Source organism: Phyllopteryx taeniolatus, chromosome 20 (assembly GCF_024500385.1).
Source record: "Phyllopteryx taeniolatus isolate TA_2022b chromosome 20, UOR_Ptae_1.2, whole genome shotgun sequence".
Classification (NCBI taxonomy): Eukaryota; Metazoa; Chordata; class Actinopteri; order Syngnathiformes; family Syngnathidae; genus Phyllopteryx; species Phyllopteryx taeniolatus.
The window spans coordinates 3,084,861-3,104,704 of NC_084521.1; the positions used below are offsets into that span (position 1 = coordinate 3,084,861).

The 19,844-nt window shown below is 43.1% G+C and overlaps 1 protein-coding gene across 2 annotated transcripts in view; it reads left to right on the top strand.

Annotated features, from left to right (window-relative positions):
* The window catches only part of gli3 (GLI family zinc finger 3), a 114,931-nt gene that overhangs the window by 33,201 nt on the left and 61,886 nt on the right, over positions 1-19,844 (top strand). Inside the window, exons 1-2 of one of the 2 annotated variants that reach the window (XM_061758330.1) lie at positions 11,026-11,243; positions 11,446-11,667. In XM_061758330.1, coding sequence (XP_061614314.1) covers positions 11,631-11,667 — 37 coding nt within the window. In that variant the 5' untranslated portion in view covers positions 11,026-11,243; positions 11,446-11,630. Of the gene's footprint in view, positions 1-11,025; positions 11,244-11,445; positions 11,668-19,844 lie in introns of those variants that run through there. The other variant, XM_061758329.1, reaches the window with a different exon arrangement.

Sequence of the window (19,844 nt, forward strand, 5' to 3'; positions counted from 1 at the left end):
TTACATTTTTATTTATTTTTAGTATTCCTTTACGGAATAAAATACATTTTTTAAAATTGATTTGAACAATTTTCTTCATCATATTAATTAGTATTTTTTACATTTAAAAAATTTGGAGTCTCCTTTTAGAGTCTTAATTTTGTTTGTATGTATTTTTACAATTTTCTTTTTATCACTTTTTATTTTATTCACATTTATTTTTAGTCTACTTGTAAAGCAGACCTAAGTTTTTAAATTAATTTGACATTTTTTTGTTGTTTTATTTTTTTGTCCCAAGCTTTTGCAAATAGTAATTAAAAAAAAAAAGAAAGAAAAAGCAACGAGCCACATTTTACTTGACGATATTCTGAAGTGTAACAAGGGCTTACAGCACTTTGCAAGTGCAATGAAATGATACTTTAACATGCACAGTGGCGTTTTTGGATTGCCATGTTATTTTTTTCCCTCCTCTCTACTGGATGCTAACTGTTGGCTCGGCACTTCTTTGCTTTGGCTGCGTATCCATTTCTCTTGGCGAGTCCGTCCTAATCGGAGTGCTACAGACTGGTCTGGCCCGCTCGCTCTCGTGCATGTGTGTGTGTGTGTGTGTGTGTGTTTGTGTCAGAAGTGGGATTCAGTCGCTCTGGGCCTGGTGGAAACTGCCCGCTGCTGGTGTGCTGGGAAACTTGCCCAGATCTAGCCCCCCTAAAACGAAGCACCGTACCAGCCGATGCTAATTCCGGCCCCGGTGCGCAATCGCGTCGCATTGTTACAGAGGACAATTTGAAGTACGTAACAGGTTACGGCCCATCGTCCGCAACTTGTGACCGTCTGAAACCGGGCTGATACGTTCCGTAAGCCGATTGGCTGGGAGTACAAAATATTTGGCTTCGAGGCTACAATCAAATTCATCTCTTGGTGTTTGACTCCGCTAAGAATGCAGGCCAAGGTGCCCTTTGAGTAAAAAGTTTTAGGCCGCCCGCACACCGAGCGACACCACCAAAAGTGACTGAATTGGACAGTTGCGAAAAAACTTTTCATCGCACACCAAGCACCGCACATCTACTGCAATGAAAAAACTACAACCCTCTATCAGGTTTTGAGGCTCAACATACAATATACTGTACTGTATTATTTTCTTATTGAACCACAAAAACATGGGGCAATTGTCAAGGAATTCACTGACTGCACATGTTTCTAGCCACAGATACATATGAAATTCTAACTATAGTAATATAGTTAAGTATTATTGTAAAATAAAAAAATCACTATACGAGTCAGTGATGGTGTAGCGGTACACTCGCCTGACTTTGGTGCGGGCAGCGCGGGTTCAGTTCCCACTTAGTGACGGTGTGAATGTGAGTGTGAATGGTTGTCTGTCTCTATATGTGCCCTACGACTGACTGGCGACCAGTTCAGGGTGTAGTCCGTCTTTCGCCCGAAGTCAGCTGGGATAGGCTGCAGCGTCCCGCGACCCTAACCAGGATAAGCGGTGTTGAAAATGGATGGAATCACTATATATATCAATCATCCATATCCATCCTTAATTAGTACTATCCAAAAAAACGCAATGTAACAGCAACACCTACATTTACTGGAGCAGTTCAGAATCAATATTTATCTAATAACATGACAACAACACAAACCATTTAAATAGAATACATCACACCACAGATGCTGATTATTAAATGTATTAAAATGTGCAAATCACTACAGACGTGTTTTGCTATTCGAAGTTGGCTGTAACAATTTTGTTACATTTATACATTCATTCATTCATCTTCCGTTCCGCTGATCCTCACCAGGGTCGGGGGCGTGCTGGAGCCTATCCCAGCTATCTCCGGGCGAGAGGCGGGGTACACCCTGAACTGGTCGCCCGCCAATCAAAGGGCACAAATATACAAACAACCATTTGCACTCACACTCATACCTTTGGGCAATTTAGAGTCCTCAATTAACCTACCCTTCATGTTTTGGCGATGTGGGAGGAAACCGGAGTACCCGGAGAAAACTCACGCAGGCACGGGGGCAATATGCAAACTCCACACAGGCGGGGCCGGGATTCGAACCCCAGTCCTCAGAACTGTGAGGCAGATGTGCTAACCAGTCGTCGACCGTGCCGCTTGTTACATTTAGTATTGTTGAAATATTTAGTGTTTTGCTCTGACCAACCAATCTGGACAGAAAAATGCTGACTTCATTGAGGGCCGGTGCTTTGGCTGTATGAGGAAGATTTTGAAATCTGACGGGTTATAAAAAGTAATGTATAGCTTAAGTTACATCATTGCGCAATCATTTTGCATTGTTACACAGGACAATTTGAAGTATTTGACAGATTATGGCCCATCATTGCCAACTTGTGACCGTCTGAAGCCGATTGGATGGGAGCACTGAATGAAATTTTGGGCTTTGAAGCTGCGATCAAATGCATCTCTTGGTGTTTGATTCTGCGAAGAATGCGGGCCAAGGTGCTCTTTGAGTGAAAAGTCTTAAAAGCCGCTTAACTATCCTCGGTAAAAAAGAACAAAAAAAAAAAGAAGGCATCAATGTGCATTTCAGAGTGGAAGCTTTTTGGCTGCACCGGGCCCCTGCTCATTGCTCCATCACAATGTGGCCCTGATGACATGCTGGTGGGGTTTCGAGCCACTGCGCCCCTGATGGGCGAACAAGGGGGGCCGACGGGCGCGGTGGAATCTTGGCATGACACAATCCCGCTGTGAGCCTGATTTGAGGTGAGCGCGGGGAAGATGGAAGAAGTCGGGCAGGCTTTGATTTTCCCCTCCTCAGCCCTGGGGCCCGGCGGCCGGGACCGCAAGACGATGGGCTCCTGGGGGCTGGGGTGAGGGGCGTCCCAGCAGACCCCCGGCGGCATAGAGAGAGGGAGCGGGCCGTGCTTGGCGTAGCTGGGGTGGTAGTGCACGGGCTGCTGGGAGCCAAATTGAGATGTGGGAGTTGTTGAATTTGCCTGGATGAATATTGAAGTGGGCATTTGTGGTGTGTGAAATCAGCTGCCGACTGCTAACCAGGAGTGGGACCCTCCTACCTGCTGACAGTTGAATCGGGTACCGCTATGCTCGCCTATGCTCAGAATCCATAATGAACAGAGGTCAAATAGAGGGAACGCACCAGTTTCTTCATCATTATATTGCTGGTGAAAATCCTCATTGAGACGAAAAATGAACATTTTTCTTTTTTTCTTTTTGGACATACATGGCCGTAAATTCAGTATTGACATTGATATGACAACCACTCGCATTCACACCTACAGACAGCTTAATTGACAAGACAATTTAGTCGTCTATGAATATTTGAAATTGCGAGTCCGACCCAAACCATCTTGCCGTTGAGGCGACCAAACAGACAAATGTTCCGCTGTGCTGACCATAGTCTGATTACATACAAAATGAAGTCTGAATGATTTCAGCAAAAACTTTAGAAGCACTAATTTGCGCCAGAGATATTATTTTTACAATAGGGATTTATTTTTTGTCTAACATTTTTTTTGTTTTCATAATGTACAATTGTATGTAGCGGCACGGTTAGAGCGTCAGCCTCACAGTTCTGAGGACCCGGGTTCAATCCCCGGCCCCGCCTGTGTGGAGTTTGCATGTTCTCCCTGTGCCTGTGTGGGTTTTCTCCGGGCACTCCAGTTTTCCCACATCCCAAAAAACATGCATGAATTGGAGACTCTAAATTGCCCGTAGCCATGACTGTGAGTGTGAATGGTTGTTTGTTCCTATGTGCCCTGCAATTGGCTGGCAACCAGTTCAGGGTGTACCCCGCCTCCTGCCCGATGACAGCTGGGATAGGCTCCAGCATGCCCGCGACCCTAGTGAGGAGAAGCGGCTCAGAAAATGGATGGATGGATACAATTGTATATATTTGTATAATTAGACTACATGTATAGTTTTTTTTTTTTTTACAATTCTTTTAAAAAAAAATGTAAATTATTTTATCATTATATATATATTTTTTTCATTATCTCAATCTATTCAAATATATCCAATTTTAGTTTATGGTTACGGTAGACTTAATAAAATTTTATGTTCACAATTTATTTTAGTGTTTTCCTTTCTTTTATATTTTATTTATATTATTTATATTTATTATATATTTTAAAATTTTATTTTTCTTTATTTTATTTGTTTTTTTATACTTATATTCTTTATAAACTAATATTGGAACTTTTTTTTGTTATTTTTTCCCATCAATTTTAATTTTTTACATTTTATTTTGTATTTCCTTTTTACTTTTTCTTATTACCTCATACTTGTGTTTTACCTTTGACTTGTGACTGTACATAAAGCTTCCTATGTTATGTGTCAAGACATTTGGATAGCAGAGTTTTAGTGTCCAAACAAAGCTAAGCTAACCAAATCTGCTCGGAGGCGGTCAGGTGCCAGGATCTCAAGCCGCCGTGTTTGTGAAGGGCATACAGGAAGTGAAGTCACCTCTCAGCGGACGAGAACCGAGCCCGATTGTCTTAATCCCGCTCGCTCTTGTTGTGCCGGTCTAATTTCTCCGCTGAGTCTTCCAACCCGTCCGCTAATCACCGACGAGTCCTCCGCGTATATTGCGGTTGAATCAGGTACATAAGCCTAAACCGCTTGGAGAGGTGCTCTTATTAAACTCCAGCCAGCTGCTGGAATTTTCTCTTTCTCTCCTCCCTCCTTCTCATTGTTAATTGGGGGGAGTCTTGAATCTTTCCCGGGAGTTGATTTGCAAGAGAAAGACGAGGAGGAGGGGGTACTAAAGGGGAGCAAGAGATTATTGCACAGGAGGAGAGGAGCTTTGAAGAAGAAGTGCTTGTGCGATTTTGCTTCATGTCTCCTTGCAGCCCAGCCAAAACCTGTTTGTGCCATTGACAATCGCTTCTTTGAGGCGTGGAAGGTGGAGCGCCACATCTCTCTGGCTTTGGCTCAGAGGTACAACAACACCTCTTCTGATGTTTGGGCTTCACAAAAGACAGTGCTGATGTGCTCGTTGGGGGTTGGAGGGTTTGGGGGGGGGGGGTGTTCTTTGGGCCTTTGTGCAACCCCTGAAACGTGCACGTCCTGGCCTCGGAGACTGACAAGAGTAGAGGCCGGAGGGCAAATCAGATGCTTGAGAGTGAAAGACGGATTAGCATGTGGAGGAAGGAGTAGTCCTTGTTTTTTAACCTCTGCCTTTGGAGGGAAAAAAATGTTTTTAAGGTTCCTCTGAATTGTTGGGACACCACATCAATTCCCCCCCCCTCCCCACCCCCCCAGCTATAGCGCGGTTCATCCTTCGCGCCCCCACTATGTTGCAGATTTTTAATACTACTTACAAACTTTCACCTTATAAACATTTTGGACATACGAACATGTGAATATGTGTTACTTAAATTTTTTTGGGGAGATTGCCGTGCCTTCATAGTCCTATCGAGAGATGCAGTGTAATTAAGAAGCGAAAAGACGAGAGACAATATGTGCCTGTGAGTGTTGTTGTAGGCTCTGTTTGTATGTGTCGCAGCTCCATGTGTGCTAAAGTAGCAGTTGTTTGGTTTATAATGACCGCAACAGCTATGCTAATTACCGCTAAACCGTCTACGGCGTTTTGCATTGTTCGTTAGCATTAGTGGACTGAAATTGTATGGTTTGGTTGAGCATTCTGCTGTTTGAATATACAATGAGACATTATTTTTACGTGTTAGTTTTACAGTAAATTTAAACTGGGAATGAATAGACAGCTTGAAGCAAGCATGCACTGCCTCTTATTTGGAGAACTGTGTGAGCGAGAGAGTGACAACAGGCGCTAGGAATACTTCTACAAAGTATGTTTTAATAAGATTAAGTGTGTTTTAATACGTTTAACCTGTATGCTCACTATGCCCTAAGCATCTCACAGTGAGAAGAACATCACCAGGCTGGAGCAACGTTTCCTAACCAGCCAGGAATTTTTCCTTTTTTTCCAAGCTCGAGGGCGTCATCAAGGGGATGCGTTTTGAAGACGTGGACGACATCAAGATGGCCGTCACGACCCAGCTGCGGAGGATCTTGGAAGAATCCTTCCGGGAGTGTATGAAGGCTGAGAAGGAGCGCTAGACTTCAGGGGATTACTTTGAAGGGGAAAACTTGTTTTTTAGTTTGGATTTGAAAGATATTGTTTGTGACAGGGCGGCATGGTGGCCGACTGGTTAGAGCGTCTGCCTCACAGTTCTGAGGAGCGGGGTTCAATCCCCGGCCCCATCTGTGTGGAGTTTGCATGTTCTCCCCGTGCCTGCGTGGGTTTTCTCCGGGCACTCCGGTTTCCTCCCACATCCCAAAAACATGCATGGTAGGTTGATTGACAACTCTAAATTGCCCCTAGGTGTGACTGTGACTGTGCGAATGGTTGTTTGTTTGTATGTGCCCTGCGATTGGCTGGCAACCAGTTCAGGGTGTACCCCGCCTCCTGCCCGATGATAGCTGGAATAGGCTCCAGCACGTGCGCGACCCTAGTGAGAAGAAGTGGCTCAGAAAATGGATGGATGGATGTTTATGACAGTAGTCCTGGAATTTGTCTGACACACCCTGTATATAAAAACATATTGTTCATATGGGTTCTGCCTGGGCTGGAAAATTTCTGTCCATTCTTACATGACTAAGTCTTGCATATGTGACTTGCATAATGCTAATGACTGATAGACGGTTGAGGATGTTTGTGGTTGAGGGAATGGTTCCTGTTTGATTAAATGGAGGCTGACGAATTCCGACAAGATCATCATGCTGAGATAAGAGAAAATAATAGGAGTCAGATTGAGCACAGTCCGTGTTTAGCGAGCATAGTGGGGCGGAACTTACGGTACACGGGCTTAAAAGACAAGCTCAGAGAAGTATACATGAAACGACGAGTGCGTTTGCTTCTTTTGCCGCACGGTTGTTGTTCCTTCTTGCAAGAATATTAAATCATCAGATCTGCTCGATATTACTTGAAGTCGTTTTAACCCCAGAAAAGTATCTCCCGCCATAAACAGGGGCGTCACTGCTCCTCGATCAAACTCATCGCGTCCACCTCCCGATGGTTTCCGGGTTGTTTTGACAATAGAGACCCCGGACAATTGCGGGGAGTTTAATGAGCGGCTCGCAGGTGTTGAAAGGAGAGAATGCACAAGTGGGAGCGTTTGAGGCGGAGGTAGAACGAGCGCTAAAAGGGGTTTGGGGAAGAATGCCGCAGCGTAGCACCGGGTACATTTCTAGTGGCGGAGGAAGCACTAAAGCCGCGGCGCGCGCTCTGATCATGACGGCAGCGAGCACAATTACCTTCTTTTCAAATCCTTCAGTGACACTGCAGGAGGAAGGAGGACTTTGAACAGTTGAAAGGCGGCAGCGCGCTTTCAACCTCAAACGCGAGCAGGAAAGGGCTCTGAAATTTGTTCAGCGCTCCCCATCCACCATTAGCTTGTTTCTTCCCCTCGCCTGCAGGCATTTAAGCGCTTTTTGAAAAGATGTTAAGAAATTCAATCACCACAGAGAGAGAGAGAGAGAGAGAGAGAGAGCAGAGCAGAGCAGGATAGTTCTAGTATTTTTTTTCCCGTTTCCCTCTGGTCCGCAGAGGCCCGGCTGCCGCATTTGTGCCGGTCTGAATAGCCTCGCAAACCGGCGGAGGCCTGGATGCGGCGACCATGGGAAAAGACAGGGAAATAAAAGAGGACTGAAAAATGAGGGAGGGAAAACCTCTTCTCAAACACACACCGGAAGAGAAAACCTTCTTCTTTTCTGGTTCTCTGGTCGGGAGTCAATTGACCCTTTGTGCCTCTGAATGTTTGGTTAACCAGTTAAGGTGCTTTGGCCCGCAGTAATGAAGCCCCTTAAGGTGCTATATGGGACATTGATGAACCCCTGGACTCGCCATGGTAACGGCTGGGGGGGATGGCGAGCGCCTGACACAGCTGTGATTGAACAATTAGTCGCTTGACCTCACCGGGAGGGGAAGTCATAAACTCCTTTCACACTGGCTGGCTAACCGGGCTTTTTCTCGGGGTTTTCCCAATAGTATCAGAAGCCAATCGCGGTGGGAGTGTTGCACCGCCAATGGGGTCGGTGCCGGAAGGTTCCATACTCTTAACACATTGAGCCAGTGATTCTCAGCGTGGTACACGTATCCTCCTGCAAGTGTTATGCGTTTTATTTAACTTCCGTGCAATACATTTTAATAGAATCATTAAGTAGTTTATTTTCTTTCCTATATTTAAGTGCAGTGTTAATGTTCAAAGAATACGTAATGTAAAAGGGGCTTAAACTTTTTTTTTTTAATCTAACAGTTCATTTGTTAATTACAGTTCAGTTGTATTTAACTTTTAAGTGCATGTATGCATTTTATATTTTAAAACTGTTTGTTTTTAAACGTTTATTTAGGTAGATTTTTAAAATGGTTTTAACTGCATAATGTTATAGTGGCGTAAAAATAATGTTAAATATCATCATGTCCAAAAGCAAGTATTTTTCGACGTGGTCCTTGGTGTAAAAAGTTTGCCTTAAGCAATGCAAGGCTGCATCCTAGCAGCCAATTAAGAACAACAAAGCAGGCCAGATTAAGGAGCGCTACCTTAAGAGGTCCACGTGAAGGAGGCGAGATCCGGAAGGGTGGTGGGGGGGAACAGGATGGAGCAGCCCACAGGTCCCGCTCTTACCCCATGACGGGTCGGCGGCGGCGGAAAATTGTCGGGATCTTTTAACGTGGAACCGACAGACTGAGAGAGGCGAGCCGCCCTCATCCGCAGGAAATGACAGCGTCAGTTATGATATAAGCATTTAATCCCATACTGCACAGCCCGTGATCTTATTAAGGGAATAATGGCATTTATACGCTCTAAAGCTGGATTAATAGGTCTGGCTCTTGCAAAGCGCAATATTAACATAAAGGGATTTCGGGAATTGGGTTCATCTGCCGCTGACGACATGGGCTGGAAAAAAGTGGAGGCCGCGAGCGCCGCGCGCACTCGCAAAAAAAAAAGGAAAACGCAACCGCCGCTTCTCTCGCATCGTCTGACATCGACATCTGAGAACGTGGAAGCTGACCGGAGTACATATTTATGAGTTTATTTTTCTGATGTTTAATAAATGGACCGATGTAGCAGTTTAAAGGCCGCCGGGCGCTCATGTCTACTGGCCAATTTAGCTGTGGAGACGCACTTAAGAGGCTTTTTGCTCCCAGGAAATACAAAACATTTGAAAAGGGCTCTCCAGCGGACCTTTTTCAAAACAGCGCGAAACGCGGCCGATGCTGAAAAGTTGTCCAGCAAAGCTTATGTTTGAATCAAAGTGAAAAGTGACCAGTGCTGACGCATTACTTACACACACTACGCTACTTGCTAAAAAATAGGTTTCGTGAGCTTTCGGGTGAAATTTCAGCATGAACCTCGAATGCATGGATGTAACTTCTGTAACGTTTTGAATGTTCGACGTTTAATGTTTCAGAACTTTTTGCTTAACTTGCTGTTCTCGAACATGACGCTGAATGGCAAAAGGACATCCAGTTCTATGCCTTTCTGTGACTCTTCCAGTCTCTCTGTTGCAACCTGCTGATGTCACTCTGCGACACTTTAAGCTCAGTGGCCACTTCCTATTTGAAGCCTTGCGATGGCGAGGTGCTATTTATCAATTGTTAGGCGTCGTTTTGGTCTTGTGATGTTAAAATGTCAACACCTGGAAGAGGAGGATTGTTTAAATAACAATTCTAATTGTATTGGTCGACCTCTCGTAGTTTCAGAGATGCGGCCAATGAGCTTCAAGTGTCACAGAGTGTCATCAGCAGATTGCAACAAAGATGCAGAGAGACTGGAAGAGTCACAGACAGGTGGACATCTTTTGAAATGTATTGCTGTATTCATGGTTCTAACAACAGTTTTTTTCCCATTTTGCCAAATTTAAAAAAAACAATCTTTAATTTTTTTTTTTTTTATAAAAGGCCCTTTTGTTTTTTCTTTTCATGTTATATTGTCTGTATATATTTTTAAAGTATATTTTTAAATAACAAGCATGGATGACATTTATGCTGCTAAAACATCATGCTACCTTAGAGCTCCTTTTATGTTAAATTGAACTGAAATCTAAAAAATAATATTTTCAAAAATCCTTTTTTTCTTTTTTTTTCTTTTATTTATATATAAAAATATTTGTACCTTATTTTTGTATTCATTTTTTGATGACTTAATAGAAAGCATTGATGAGAATTATCAGCTAAAACATCATACAATCTTATAACCCATTCTAGTTTAATTTAAAAATCTAACGATATATTTTCTTAAAAAGTGCCCCATTTTTGTTATTTTCTTGTTTTAACTATAGATATTTTAGTATTATTTTTTTTATGACTAAATGACAAGCATAGATGAGAATTAGCTGCTTGAACATCATGCTCCCTAAACCTCTGTTGCAGGTCAAATTGACCTGTTCTAGTGTAGTTAAAAAAGTCTAAAACTTGTTTTAAAAAGTCTCTATTTTTGTTATCTATTTTTACATCTATTCATTTTATGACTAAATGACAAGCATGGATAAGAAGTGGCCACGAAAACATCATGCAACCTTTACCAGCCCTTTACGTGGCGGGTCAAATTAACCCACTCCAAAAAACAATGCTGTTGTTTTTTAACTGCCCTATTTTGTTATTTCCCGGTTTTATTGATGTATATATCTTTTGCATTATTAAACCTAAAGCTGCAGCGGGTCATAATGACGCATGAACATGTATCAAAGTGTACCAAAGAAACCAACAAAACAGGAGGGTTAAAGCTTAATACACCAGTCCGGAGGCTGGCTGACTTCGCCCCCTCTTATCTTCCCCCCGCTGGGTAGATGCCAGTTCAAAGGTCAAACCCCATGTCAAAGGCCGTGTCTTTCGTGGCTGAGCTCAGCCCTTGAACTCAACTCGGCGTTTATCCTCTTCTTTAGCCAGCGTGCCAGGAAGCTTCCCCCCCAGAGATCCCGCTCCTCCCAATTTCTCCGTCAGACAGCGGAGGAGAGATTTAGTTTAAGAACAGTCCAAGGGGGGAAGGCGAGGTGGGGGTGGTGGGGTGGTGGGGTGGGTAGTACTTGATACAACACATGACGCTGTTTAATGGGCAGCTTGGAATGCGGTCGGGAAGCCTCTCTTGCTCTCTCTATGGGAATTTTACAGGAGGAAAAAAAAGCTGAATTTAAGAGCAGACTTCTGGGAAATCCTCAAGTTTGAAACGCTTTCGCCCGTACACTCCTCAACTCCCACATGCTGCTGAACCCGTGTGCGTGTTTACACTGGTGATAAAAAGCCTCAGTAGATTGCAGGTGAGGAAAGCCTTGTGTTTTTTTTGTTGTTTTTTTTTTAAATACAACTGAAAAGGGAACACGATTTTATCACGACACGAGTCCTGTAATAACTGTTGCTAAAAACTGATGCTACCTCTTGTTATGTCGTGGGTCAAATTGACCCGTTGTCATGATGACATTATTACCATGACTAATGAAGCCCTTTGTGGTGTTTTTGCAGAGGATGAGAGCTCGGGCCCGCCGTACCACCGTGAGAGGCGCAACGCCCTCGGATCCGAGCGCAACGTGACCGAGGAGCCCTCCACGTCCACGGAGGAGCGGCCCTCGCTGCTCAAGAAGGAGCTCCACGGCTCCCTGCCCCACCTGGCCGAACACGCTCTGCCCTACCGGGGGACCCTCTTCGCCATGGACCCCCGCAACGGCTACCTGGACGCGCACTACCGTGAGAAACGTTCAAGTGTTCCTCGTATCGGTGGCGTTTGTGAGAGCGTTTCAGTGCGGTGGTCGAGCGAGTTTTTTATTTTGTGTGTCTGTCTGAGAGTGTCAGCAGTGGATAGGAGAAAGTAATTGTACATTAGTGTGTGAGAGAGTTTTAAGTCGTGTGTGTGTAAGAACATTTCAGTAGTGTGTCTGAGAGCTTTTCTGGAGTATCTGTGCGAGCATTTCAGTAATGTTTGTGTGATTGAATCATTTTCAGTTCTGTATATGAGATTGATGTGTGTAAGATCATGTTTTTGTTTTAGCAGGACATGAGAGCATTTCAGAAGTGCATGTGAGTGTTTAGTAGAATGTGAAAGCTTTTTAGTAGTGAAACTGAGAGTGTTTCAGTAGCGAGCGTGAGAGCATTTCAATAGTGCTTGAGCGAACCATTTTTCAGTTTTTGAGTGTGAGAGCATTTCAGTGGTGTTTGTGCGAGAGTGTAATAGTACTTTTTCAGTTGTGGGTGGGAGCCAATCACTTTTCAGTAGCATGCAAGTGAATGTTTTTTTGGTAGTACATATGACAATGTTTCTGTAAGGTGTGAGAGCATGACAGTTGTGTGTGAGTGCATTTCAGTAGTGTTTGAGCAAAAATTTTTCGATTGTGTGTGAGAGCGCATAATTTTTCAATTTTAGTGTGAGTGTGAGAGCCTCTCATACGTGGCGCAGGCCGCGCTAGTATGGCCAGCTAATTCCCTCATTAGGGCGGCCTGTCTGAACGCCGCGCTCGCGCTCGTCAAGTCACACTTCAAACGCCTCAAAGTCAAACCACACCCCCGCCCCCTCACAACCATGAGACCTGACAAGCGAGAGGAAGCCCTACGTGAGCTAGTGGAGATCATTTGAGGCAAAGGTGGACGGCAGCGAGATGATTGGGTTAGCAAGAGTCTGATTAGGAGGCTAATTGCTTGTTGCGTTTGCCTTCAGCGAGTTCTGAATTGGGGGCAGGATGAACGGTAGTGAAATGTCCGGTGCACTTAGTGTAGGTCTAGTTACTCATCTGCTAATTGTGACGCTACTTCCTCAAGGTGTTTCTGTGAGGGAAAGTTTGCTTAAACAGAAGGAGGTGATGGTGTCATAGTGTGTGTGTGTGTGAGTGAGAACATTTCAGTTGTGACTGTGAGGGGTTTCACTAAAATCTGAGTGGGTGGGAGAGACTAATTTTTCAGGAGGCTGTGTGACAACACTTAAATAGGTCATGAGAGCCTTTCAATAGTGTGTGAGAGCCTTTCAGTAGTGTGTGAGAGTATTTCAATACGGTGTGAGAGCAATTTTGTGGGGCGTCTGAGATTATTTCAATTGTATGTGTTCCAGCATTTAAGTAGTAATGTGAGGTGTTTCTGTAGTGAATGTGAGAGCGTTTTGGTAGTGTACGTGTGAGTGTTTCAGTAGTGAGTGTGTTTCAGTCATGGATGTAAACAAATAATATTTCACTCGTGAGTGTGAGAGGGCTTCAGTAGTGTAACTGAGAGCGTTTTAAATAGCACATGAGAGCATTTCATTAGTGCATGTGAGATTGTTTCAGGAGTGAAAGTGAGAGAGTGTTTCAGTTGTGTGTGTGATGAATAATTTTTCAGTTGTTTGAGGGCGTTCAGTAGTTCATGTGAGAGGTTCAGTCGTGTATTGTAGAATATTCAAGTGTATGTGAGAGTGTTTCTGTAGTGCATGTGAAGAGGTTGAAGTAGTGTATTGTAGAATGTTCAAGAGTGTATGTGAGAGTGTTTCTGTAGTGCTTGTGAGAGGTTTCAGTCGTGTATTTTAGAGCGTTCAAGAGTATTTGTGACAGTTGCATAATTTCTCAGTAGTTCATGTGAGAGCATTTCAGTAGAGTGTGACAGCATTTCAGTGGTGTGTGAGAGCGTTTCAGTAATGTGTGTGAAAGTGTCATTAGTGTATGCACGTGTTTCAGTACAAGGGAGAGTGTTTCAGTAGTGAATGTGAGTGTATTAGAGTCTGATTAGGAGGCTAATTGCTTGTTCGGTTTGCCTTCAATGGGTTCAGGCCCAACGGTAATGAAGAGTCCAGCGGACCCCGACCGCGCAGTGTAAGTCTATTTACTCACGGTGCCTGTTTAAGGGAACGTTTACTTGAAAAGAAGGCCGCTGACGGTGTCGCAGACAGGACCCTGCAGGCCAGAACATTAGCAGCCATTACGTCCTCACCTCACTCAGCGGCACTGCCACTTCTCGTTTTATGACCTCGTATGTGTTTGTGCGTGTGGAAGGAGCCATTGCAGGTCGTAGACCGTGATGGACTGGGGGAAAGAGAGGGGAGGGGGGGAAGACGATAGAGGCGTCGGTCACACTGTAACGAAGGGTCATGCGGAAAAGTCAATCTGATTGAGTTCAAAGGCTGAAAAAGTGAAAAAAAAAAAAAAAAGCCTGTCGAGCTTCAGGAGGCCCATAGAATGTCTTATAAAATGACTGAAATAATAATAAATCTCCTTCACAACTAACACATTTTGTTAAAAGTTAGAGCAAAATGTCAGATAAATAGCCAATTTCTCATGTTTTTAATGTATTACGCTTGGAATATTTTAAAATGACTGGGTCTTCGTGTGTGGTGTTTGCACGTTCTCCCCGTGCTTGTGTGTGCTTTCTCGGATTCCTATTCACGACAATCCCCATAGAAAATGGATGAAACATGCAGTACATTTTTGCACTGAATCCAACTTAATTCCAGCTAACTTTGACCAGCGGTTCATTTTTATGGACTTGACCTGCCACGCTGTCGTTTTGGTTTTCCGCACCATAACTTCTAATAAAAATAAAAGTGATGAATTCCACATGGTTGACACAATCAATAATTCCATTCAGACTGTTTTTATTGGGATGCCATAGATCCATAGTCATAATTGTGTGTAAACAAGCCCCACAAACCCAGTTAGTCGTGTTTCCGCTAATAATAGCAAGTCACAAAACACATTAGTGACACGAGTAAGAGTTATGATCCGTGGCAGGTGTTGGGAACATGGGGGCGGGGGGGTTCCCTCAAGACGGCGGGCTTGCCCTTGCCTCGCTTTGAACCAGGGGGTCACCCGTGCTTGTGCCCCAAGGTGTAACATGTAACACATACATTTGATTCGACATCTGGGGTGGGCAAAGTATGGCTCATGGGTTACATGCTTCATTCTTTAGTCCAGTCTGGTATTTATATGATCGGAAGTCCTGTAATATATGTTGTTTTCTTCCTAAATTGTTGAAAATAAAATGTATTTATTATTTTTTCTTTCCAAATTATTTATTCATCTCAATAAATAATTGGCTCATGGATTTATGGTGATTAATTAAAAAAAAACTATTATATGTACATATATCTGACATAATAATTTATTAAGTGATTTATTGTAAATCAAAAAATGAAATAAATATGGATAAAATAAACAATTTATATATACATTTAACATTATAATTAGATTATGGAATGAATAAAAGTAACTATTTTTAATTGTAATTTTTTTTAAATTCATATTCTTATGACTAAATGAATGAGAATGAGAATTAGCCACTCAAACAACAATTTTCAAATGTATTGATTAAATAAGTGGCTATATAATTGCAATTAAATTAATTATAAATTATGCAATACATTCTGAATGAATTACAAATATATTTTTTATTCTGTATTTATTTTATTACTAAATGACAAGAATGAATGAGAATTTGTCACTAAAACATTTATTTGTTTAATTAACAAATGCTATGAATAATACAATTAAGAAAAGAGAACAATTAAAATAGTGTTTGTAATAAAATTTTTTATGACCAAATGGCAAGCATGCATGAAAATTAGCCACTAAAACAACATTTTTAAAATTTATTTTATTCCATTAAATTAGAAAATACGCTTTTTTCAAACTATTTTATGCAATTTCTTTTTATTTTTATCATCAGTAAACATGCCCCAATTTGTAACATATAACATGCGTGCAAAGTCGCCTCCTAAAATTGATCCCAGGTGTGCGTTAGTGATGGAGAGTCCCTACACAATAACACAGAAGCCCATAAATCGGCTTACCGTTGTTTCTGGCCCGTGTCGGCGCTTAATACGTCTAAATGCGACGACACCTGCAGCCTCCGCACACCTGGCTCCTGCTTCCTGAGAAGAATAACGAGAAAAGAACAAGGGGCGCTGGCTCGGCGTTTTCGTTCTCCCAGACGTGTGATCGAGCCTGTGTTTACTTTTGGGCTTTCCACCCACTTGAATGCAACACAGAGGAGCCGCTAAGGAAACATGGCCCCTATTGTTAGCATTAGCTAATCGCGGTGATGCCTGAGTCTTAGCTGCTTTTCTTGGGCAAACACACAGAATAAAAGTCTGCATCCCTTCTTACCGCCGCGCTAATACATGGAGGCTTTTGGCGGAGGGGATAAGGAGGAAAGGATTGCGACGTGGATTAATGAGGGAAGAGGGTGTTCGTTTTTGAAGATCCTAATTGTCTTTAAGTGTGAATGCGACATCTGTTTACATTATGCGCCGATTAGCCGGTCAGCGGTCCAGCAACAGTCGTCCACTTTTAAAGTGCGTCTTTCTTCAACATTTTGGCCTCCTGTGCCAAGACGAAACACATGCGCGGCGGGACTTAAAGCCTATTCTTTCTTTTTCTGGCCACGGATTTTTCACAAATGTTAAAACGGCTGCTAAAATACCAGAGAATGCGGTGGTGAAAAAAGGCAGAGGGGGTGATGTTAAAGTCTCTCCGCTTAAGTATTAGCTTGGCAACGTGACTTTTTTTACGCATCTTCTCCAGACTGATAACTGTCTCTCGGTCCGACTGCCGTTTTCCTGTCAAATCCTCGCACAAAAGCCTCGTTGTCCTTGACTGATGGCACAACCCGAGCTTGCTAAGCCGGAGGCGGCACAGGCGAGGATCTCCTGGCCGCGGGATTCCCTTTCGCGAGTATCCCCGCTAACCCTGCCGACTGAGCCTGGCCGGAGGTGACTGCTACCTGGATCATTCTGGGATCTGGGGAGGAAAGGAGGTCAGAGGAGTTTGCGCGGTCGCATCAAAACTGTTGCGGCCGCTGAGCCGTAGCATGTCCGTCTCAATATCAAAATCTCGCTGACCAACCTAATCATGCTGAGACTTGGCCAATAAAGGGGTCTAGTTTAAGTCTATTGCAGTTCTAATGTAGCTGTAGTACTAGTTTAGTTCTATTGCAGTTCTAGTTCTAGTATATTTCAAGTGTAGTCTTAGTTTCATTGTAGTCTACTGCAGTTCTAGTTCTAGCACAGTTGTTCTATTGCAGTTTTAATTTAGGTCAAGTATTGATCAAGTGTAGTCCCACTTTAGTTCTAATGCTGCTCTTATGTTGTTTTAGTTTAGTCCTAGTATTGTGTTTTCAAGTGTGGTTCTAGTTTACTTTTATTGCAGTCCAGCAAATTTCTACATATAATCTAGTTCAACCCTAGTCTAGTTTTGTTTTGTTGTAGTTGTATTGTTCTAGTCTGAGTATAGTGCAAGTGTAGTTCTATTTTTTATTTTTTTTGCAGTCAAGTGTAGTGATATTGTTTATTGTTTATTGTCTAATTTAGATCTAGTTAAGTTATAGTATTGTTCAAATGTAGTTCTAGTGTAGTTATAGTTTAGTTTTAGTGTTCCCTTCAGCTCCTTAGCCTGGCTGGAGGTGACTAACACCTGGATCACTCTGGAATCCGCAAAGGAGACGAAAGGAGGTCATTGGGGGTTGTTGGGCGGTAAAACTGCTGCGGCGAGCTGATCTCGGGGGCCGCCGAGCCATAGCACGTCCATCCAGCGTCCGTCCACGCGTCCGTCTCAATATCAAAATGCAGCTGACCACTGAACTGAGCAAGCCGGCCGTCGCCGCCGTGGAACGTGATCGGCACAACAACGGCCTCGATGTGCTGACAAGTAATTACAGTGCTCCGCTTCATGTGGACTGCACAAGACATTTCCATTCATCTTCAAGTGTGTGTATGTTTTGGATGGAGGGGGAGTAGTGTGGAGGGCTTTGCTGGGGGGGGTAGAAAAGTCAAGGAGTGACCCTTGGACAACTTGACAAGAAGAGGCCTGGTGTAGTTCAAGTCAAGTTCGACTTTAGTTTTATTGCAGTTCTAATGTACTTCCAGACTACTGATCAAGTAACTTGCGTGTTAGTGCTAGTGTTGTTTAAGTGTAGTGCGAGTGTAATTCTATTTCTAGGTGCATTTTAGTGTAATTTATTGCTTGCTGTTACTGCATAGTGTAGTTCAAGTTCTAGTTTAGTCGAGTTTAAGTGTTATTCTAGTGAAGTTTAGTTCTAGTTATAGTATAGTCTAGTGGATTTCAAGTGCAGTTCAAGTTTATTTTTAGTGCAGTTCTTGTTTCGATCAAATGTAGTTAAATTGCAGTTCTAATATCTTACTAGTTCAAGTATAATTCACGTGTAGTTCAAGAGTTACAACAGTTTAGTATATATATTTCTAGCTCTCGTTTGGTTGTAGTGTATTTCAACAGTAGGTATTGTTTTGTTTTATTGCAGTTTTAATGTAGTTCTAGTGTAGTTCAAGTAGTTTAGTTGTTGTGTATTTGTAGTTCTAGTTGAATTTGAGTGTAGTTCTATTTTACTTTGATTGCAGCTATAGTGTAGTTCAAGTTCTAGTTTAGTAGAATTCAAGTGTCCTTCTTGTGCGGTTCTAGTTCTAGATCGATTATAGTTTGAGTGTGTTTCAAGTTCGGTTTAGTTTAGTTCCAAGATAGTTCACGTGTACTTCTAGCTTAGTACTGTTGCAGTTCTAATGTACTTGTAGTTCTAGTTCAAGTTTAGTTTTATTGCAGTGAAACTGTGCTTCTCGTTTAGTTCTGTTCAGAGAAGAGGCGGTCGTGCTTTCAAAGAAAGCCCTAGGTGAGAAGAAACTGGGTAAATTCTAGTGTAGTTCTCGGTCTACTATAGTTCAAGTGTCGTTGTAGTTTAGTATTGGGGTTTGAAAACCAGTGAGTGACCCTCGGAGAGCTTGACAAGAAGAGGCTGGCGTGCCTTCAAAGACAGCCTGAGGTGCGAAGATACGGGGTAAACGTTTGTCTTTGCGACGCCTCAAATGTTGAGCGCGGCGGTGAGGTGCAGTCCCTCGGCAGGAAGAAAAAAGAAGAAGAAGAAGCCCCGGGCGCACTGCAGGCAAACGAAAGGGACGCCTTCCATCCGTGGCCAGCGCCTTTCATCAGGACAGAACAACACGGGGGTCCCGTTGGTCGGGTACACCAGGGATAATCAGATGATCCCCTTTTTACAGCTTATTAGCGGCATCGCTCGCTGACGAGATAGACCCCGATCTGGCATGCGAGCTCCTCTTTGTAGCGCCTCATGACTTGAAGGGTGGGAGCGGAGGAGGGTTCATCAGAGTTTCAAGTGTCTTAAAGTCATGTGACGCGGTCTGGAGAAATAACGGCGGCGCTCGTTAACAATGACGAGATTAAACACGAAGGGGGCTAAAAGAGAATTAAGCAGAATTTCCAGGGAACTTAGCACGTTCAAAGAAGAGCGTTTCGCCGGCGTATCAGCGTGACAACATCTGTCTAGCGCTGTCGTAGTGCTTTCTTTTCTCCCAACTTGCCCGTTTTCTTAATCGCGCCATTCACTCGCGCGCACAAAACACTGCTGATGTTGCGAAGGCTTAAAAGCAAGATTTGCGGCGTCTTCACGACAATAACAATTTGATTATAGCCTCGCTAGCCTCCTTATTAGCAGGATAATCGCTTGTGTGTGTTAGTTAGTTAGTTCAGGCCCATTGCTCATGTTTCTTTGTATAGTTCCAAAGATAAGCTGACATCATTGCCTTTGCTCAGCGGGGCACAACTTTAGCTACTTTACACTTCTAATGAGATACAAAAACATGCTGAACATGCTGTTCCTTGCACAATAAAAGGTTGTAGTTCTGGTGCAGTTCTAGTAAACAGCAATTGTAGTCATCGTTTACTTCGATTGCAGTTTCAATGCAGTTTTAGTTTGGTCCTTGTGTAGTTCTAATTTAGGTTTATTGCAGTTTTTATCGTAGTGCTAGTTGTAGTTTTTTTCTAGTGTAGGTCTAGTTTAGTTTGATTTCAGTTGTAGTATAGTTGAGTTAGTTGCCTTGACTCAACCTTTGCGGATTGTCATGACCTGGATGACTGAGAATCGACACATATGTATTTCTAGTTTTAGTG